The sequence below is a fragment of the Microtus ochrogaster genome, chromosome 26 (assembly GCF_000317375.1).
Source record: "Microtus ochrogaster isolate Prairie Vole_2 chromosome 26, MicOch1.0, whole genome shotgun sequence".
Taxonomy (NCBI): domain Eukaryota; kingdom Metazoa; phylum Chordata; class Mammalia; order Rodentia; family Cricetidae; genus Microtus; species Microtus ochrogaster.
Window position 1 is genome coordinate 13,257,624 of NC_022025.1, and position 6,472 is coordinate 13,264,095.

The following is a 6,472-nucleotide window of genomic DNA, read 5'->3' on the forward strand; positions in this document are numbered from 1 at the left end:
TTTCTTAGTTGAGGCTCCTACCTCTCAGATGACTCTAGCTTGTGTCAATTTGACAAATGAAACTAACCAGTCCAAGCATATAGTTAGATTTGACCTGCCCCATGTCCACCTCCACCACCTCCTCCTCCTCCTCTCTGCTCTCCCCCATCTTCATGTGGTCCTTTGGAACACACTGAACCCCTTAGTACTCCCGTATGATCATCCTCTGGGCCATGAGCAGCGGTGCGGGCAGCCTTTGAGGCACCGTATCCCTGGAGCAGACTTTATAAAGTAGCTTTGATGAATACTCTTCTTTCTCTAGTAATATGCGGAACACCTTCCATCACTATGAAAGCTGGCAAGTACATGCTTCTAGTTTGACCAGCCGGCGGGGATGGAGTTTCCAGGTCAATGCCATGATTTCTCCACATCCTATAACGTCAATATGCGATGTTTTCAGCAGTGGGGGGGTCTTACCTTCAAGTTCTGGAGGGTAACAAGTAACAGCGGCAAACAGTTTATGTTTTGAGGGGTCTATAAGTTCTCTTATTTTCTTGAATTCTGTTAAGTCTGTTACCACATTGTAAGCAACGGCTATTAGACCACACATGTTGTATCTAGCCTTGGTCAAACATATGTGACTGTATCATAAAAACCAATTGATGCCAGCGAGACAGGAAAATACAGCAGAGTGAAGCCCAAAATGGCTTGCTGCCCTCCAACGTGGACGTATCCCGATGGAGCATATATAAGAGCGCCCATGCTGTATGAACGGCCTCGTAGACCGGGCTATAAAGTCCCAGTGCTTTGTATAGTCTTTGCCATTGAGCTTCTACCTGCTGGCTCTGGCTGTCCTCCTTCCTTGGATGTGCCTATAAACCATTTCTGCCTCTGCTCTTGCCCAAGGCCCTGTCCAATTTCTCGTTCTGCAACACAGAGACCTGGAAATCCCAGTGTATGATCACCAGGCTCCCATGTTTACAGATAATGTCTTTCAACATTAAATACACATTAGCGTAGTATTTTATTATTAAAAGGCAAATAATAATGGTTACATTCTTCAAGACAGAACAAATAACTAATAATTCAAAGACCTAAACGCCAACGAATATTCTTTGGAAGAATTTAACAGCTATTGTGAAATTCGTTCATGTTTTTCTGATCACTAGGTTTTGGAAGTGAGTAAGCCTAGGAAGGAAGCAAGTCCATTCCAGTTGCTCTGAGTTACAGACACAGGACACAGTGTGGTGGCATCTCCCCAGCCAGGAGAATTGCTCCCTGGGGAGGAAATGCCTTTATACAGGCTTCTTGCTGAGCCCGCCCCCACTGGGAAGTCCTTAGTTTTGGGAAATGAGCTGGAGGCCTCTCTGTTGTAAATGGGGAGAGAAGAGAGGCAGGCGAGGGCTCCCCGAGTCTCTTGACTGTCAAATTCTCATGGGTGTGACTGTACCATGAAAGATGTAGTTGCTCGGAAATGCCAACACCCAAAGGACAAGCAGCGAAACGCGCGTAGTCCCTGCTATGGCGTGGACCTCAGTGCCTGCTTCTCACGCCCCTGCTGTTTGGTTGCAGGTCTACAGTTTGACGGGGTACTGGGCCAAGCTGAATGCCAACCTCGAGTATGTTAAGTACACGAAGCCCCACTTACACTACCACAACAGCGTTGTGAGGAGAGAGTGGCACAACCTGATCTCTGAAGAGGTGAGCGTGCACACACACACATACACACACACACACCTAGCAGTAGAGACGGAGCGAGACCAGCCACAAGGCTGCCTCAAACTGCCTGTGCTCTTCCCTGTCACCTGTCAGTGACTACCCAGAGGCAGCCAGGGTCACCTCTGCTCTCTGTTCTTTGAGGAAGGAACGGGAGTAGGAGAAGTGAAGGGGTGTGTAGCACATCCATGACAGAAGCACAGGGAACATGTCTCGGATACGGTTAGATTACCGGAGTAGCTGAAAGTTCATTTAGAGGAATGTAGGTGTCCCCAGTCAGCGTTTGCTGGAGGTTAGGAAGAGGAAGAGTCCGTGAGACAGACTGTGAAGGGGTTGGACAGGGAGCTCTCCAGGGAAATGAAATAGTTTCACGGTGGCACATTGTAGTACGTACATCTACACACGTGATAGAATGGCATAGGGCTAGACACATGCTATCACATCCATTTCCTGATTTTGACACTGTGATCTAGTTATATTAGATAGAAACATTATTGAGAACAGGGTGAAGGGTGCCTGGGAACCCTGAGCTACTGCCATAGAGAGGCCCAGGGTCCTGCCATTATACTGCTTGAGAAAAAACTTTAATTAAAAAATGGGTGTTCAAAATACATGGGAAATATTATTTTTGAAACCTTTAACTACACTGATTTTTTTTTTTTTGATTTTCGAGACAGGGTTTCTCCTTAATTTTTTTTTTTTTTTTGGTTCCTGTCCTGGAACTAGCTCTTGTAGACCAGGCTGGCCTCGAACTCACAGAGATCCGCCTGCCTCTGCCTCCCGAGTGCTGGGATTAAAGGCATGCGCCACCACTGCCCGGCCTTGATTTTTGTTCTTGCTATTAAAAAAAAAATCTGTCCATGAAATTTCCACCATCCATGTTCCTGACATGCTCTCTCTCCTAGAAAACAGGGCAAAGAAGGTCCACAGTGTATGTGAAGAACATTCTCGACAACGCAGCCAGGTAAGTGCTGCTGGCCCGGTCGGCTGCCTCGGTGGCATGTGCTCGGTGAAGGGTTGTCCTTGGCTTCCTCTAGACCACGGGGAAGCCTCTAGAGAGTGGCAGCCTGAGGTGGATGGCTTGAGATGGAGAGATGGTGAAGAAGGGAATGCCGTTGAGGGTGGAAATAGGTAGTGAGCTGTTTTAAGTTGCTGGTGGAGCTGGCTCTTATTTTGAAAGTGGCTTCATCACGAAGAGCTGAGCGTGGAGACCCGCTCCAGCGGCCCCGTTCTATTTTCTGCCTCCATTATTTCCAGTAACTGAGAGCTGCAGTTTCTCTCTCGGTAATTGCTGTGGCTGGCACTAAAGGGCTTTGAGATTAATGCGCCCTTTGGTACTGAGCGAAGTTTTTGAGTTCCCTGGTAGGCAGAGAGCAGCTTCTCAGTGGTTTTGTGGGGCTTTCGAGGAGGTATATCTGTGCAGTGTCGGGGCTCTTCGTTTTAAAAATGATGGCTCCTTTGTAAAGAGCACACCATTTCTTTGCAGGGTGATTTCTAACATGGAGTCAAGGGCACTGGGTAAGAAGAGACCTGTACTAAAGTCCATGTCTTGTTTGCAACACTGTTCTTCTGAGTCAGCGGACTGGCAAGAAAATTCCCTTGCAGCAGGATAATGGGGTATCATTGATAGCGACAGCTTTTAACCGTGACCACATAGCCAGGCCCACGTCTGTCTTGGCACCGGGTCCTTCCAGGGGCAGCTGCTGAGTATGTTTTTGCTGAAACAGTCCCTGGGTGTTGGCCTTCTGGTTTTCCTCAAGCCTCCTCTCGGGGCTGATCTAATTAGCATGGCCTCTGGCTGCCCCTCAGGGTGCGCTTGGTTCTCTTGCCTGAGCTGCTCTGCCCAGCTGTCTGTGCCATCTGTGTGTCTTTCATTCTGGTTCCCACCGGGTCATGCCCTGGACTTGAGCAGTGTGGTTCTGTAAGGTGGACACCAGCTTTGGTTCCGAGGCTGTCACATGCCAGCCCCCAGTGCCTACACATTGTCTTCTAACCAGGCCCAAGCCTTTCTGATGTTGATCATGCTTCGGGAAGGACAGCCGTCATTAAGGAAACTATTTTTAATCTACTCCTGTTTTTATGGGCTTGGATGTTTTCGTGTGTGTGGAGACCCTATGAGAATTAACTTAGAAAGTGTGTTATGCACACTTAACAGCTGTATACACAGCTCCGTGAACCATGAAGGTGACTTATCTCCTGGGTGACCAGGCCATCCTCCTGTAGCTGGGGACTGTGCCCTATTAGACAAGGCATAAATGTGTTACAACCATTCCTGCTATGCTTAGAGACTGTGCTGTGTGGGAAATGTGGGAGATTTTGGAGCTCTGCTTTGTGCCAGGCCTGTGACATCATCTTGAGGGCAGTGGCTCCCTTCCGGTGCCAGGCTTTGCTCTGCGTGAAGGATGCTGTCCGTGCCTGAAACTGAACCCTGCAAGCTGAGGGTTGTTAAGTTCATATTCCGAGTACTTTCATCATAACCCAGAGTGTTAAGCAGGGTGGAGAAAGCATTCATCCTAAGGCGCCAAGAGCACCCATGCCTTTTAGAAGGGAGCATCAGCCTGTGGGTTCTGCCCTCCTTCCTGCTCTGGGCTTCTGGGAGAAGAACCCAGTGGGTGTGCCAGGAAAGCCTACAAAGAGATCTGCTTGCCTGTTTGCCTTCCCCTGCCCCTCCTGTCCTGTCAGTGCGGGGTCAGTCAGAGTGGGGAAAGCGACTTTTGGTCTAACTCTCTCGCTGTTACATCTCAGTCTGAAAGTTTGTGCCCATCAACATTGTTCGCCCTAGTTACTGGCTGCCTCATCAGCTCAGTAACCTTCAAGGCCACTGAACTATGGGGTCAGCAGATAAAAGGGAGCCACACAGTCCTTCCACTGAGGCCTGCCGTCCCTAGAACTAGGTCTCTTGAGGGTAAGAGGCTCAGGTCAAGGCCTGGCTTGTGTGGTTCTTCTAGCCCACTTCCTGAACACTGCCTCTGATGATTGCTCCTTTGTTCACCTTCAGAGCCAAAGTTGATACCTCTCCTACAAGAGGAAGATCGGCACCAGAGGCTACTCGTGGGTCTGGTAGGTAATCCGTGGGCTTCTGTAGTGCGGGCGAGCAAGTGGTCCCAGGAAACCGTGGGCAAAGACAGATGGCATTGTCCACTAAGTATTCAGCGGGTAGCCCAGTGTCCAGCAGCGAGCAGTACACATGTGATTTCTGCCCTCTTGGCATGGGTAGTCCATCAGAGGAGATGAATCCGTCACAGAAGTAAGCATGGAATTATACACTGCAATAAGGAACACATGTGTGCCCACATTCTGTGATTCCAGACACATGCCCCTGCTTTAGCTGCTCCCTGGGTTCTTGGGATCTGAGCTCAGGTCCTCAGGCTTACGTGACAATCTCTTTGATCCACTGAGTCATCTCCATGGCCTGTGTTTGGTTTTTGACTATCAAATTGACAAAAATTTACAAACTATAATAACAAGATTCAGGATACAGGGAATGGGCTATTGTTATGCCACACGCTGAAAATGAAGACAAACTGTTTTGGTGGCATCTGGCAAAAGCGTGAGAGACAACCAATTTTACCTCCAGGAGCTGAAACTGATTGAAAGTTATGGCTATGGCAAAAACCCTTCCCTTCCCCTCCCTCACTTTCCAACGAGGCTCTAAGCAAGAGGACACTGTTTCTGCACTGACTCTAATGTAAACTTGGTCAGGCGTGATCACGTGTGCACACTTGTGTGTCATGTTGTTAACAACAGTGAAGAAACACGTACAAAAGGAAATAAAGAAATTATAGTACATTTCACAAACTTAAATACTTCTGTTCATTGAAGCCTGTGTGCATAACTGCATAGGGAGACGAGAATAGGTGAGCATAACTGCATAGTGGAGGCTAAGGTGTACATGCAGGTGCCAAACCATGAGATATTTTAATTTTATTTTTAGTTCAAATTTTGTCAGTTTGGTTGAGATATTAGATGTGTTTTATCCAGGCCACTGACCTCGATTCCACTGTGTACCTAAGAGAAACTGACCTTTACTTTCTGATTCTCCTGCCTCAGCCTCCCGTATGTTAGGATTGTATAAGCATCAGGTCAGGCATTTCTTTTCATCTTTATAGACATTACAGAAAAGTTAAATAGCACAAAAGTACATACTAATTCTTAAATAAACATCTTTAAAAAGCCCAGTGCTGAATTGAAATGCGGAGACATTGTGTCTTGTTGCATCCTGAGGTCACACTGAGTTCATTAAGGTGGAAGGTCTAAGGTTTATGCAGTTTTATGCAGTTTATGCAGCTGATACCCTGGACAGTTCTCACCAGATGCTCATTGCACAGGATCTCTTTAGCTAAGACAACAACAGCAACAAGAAAATCCCTCTTGCTGAGCGGGGCTTTCAGGCCAAAAGGGAGAGCAGGAGAGGAAGCCGGAGGAAGAGAAAGAAATACACGAAGACGGAGGCCTGAGGATGCAAACCTCAGAAGGGAGACTAGGGCTTAGAGTAGACGCAGAAGCCTGGGACAGAAGAATGAATTGTCATCACCTCCACCTGTGATGTGGGTGGCGCAGGGTAGATGTGCTGTGTTTCCTTCTAGGTCTAATGTCTGTCCTTCCGAGATTCCCTACTGGCACCCCCTGCCCCCTACAGTCTCTGTCTCCGTGGAGCATAATCACTCCATGAAACATGGTCCCTCTGTGGAGCACGGCCTCTGTGGAGCACCGTCTCTGTGGAGCACAGTCTCTGTGGAGCACCGTCTCTGTGGAGCACCGTCTCTGTGGAGCACGG

The 6,472-nt window shown here is 48.1% G+C and overlaps 1 protein-coding gene across 1 annotated transcript in view; it reads left to right on the forward strand.

Annotated features, from left to right (window-relative positions):
* Positions 1-6,472, forward strand: part of Gsap (gamma-secretase activating protein) — an 81,306-nt gene that overhangs the window by 61,910 nt on the left and 12,924 nt on the right. Inside the window, exons 14-17 of the mRNA XM_026784650.1 lie at positions 1,552-1,680; positions 2,601-2,659; positions 3,182-3,213; positions 4,694-4,755. Of these exons, the coding sequence (XP_026640451.1) occupies positions 1,552-1,680; positions 2,601-2,659; positions 3,182-3,213; positions 4,694-4,755 (282 nt within the window). The remainder of the gene's footprint in view (positions 1-1,551; positions 1,681-2,600; positions 2,660-3,181; positions 3,214-4,693; positions 4,756-6,472) is intronic.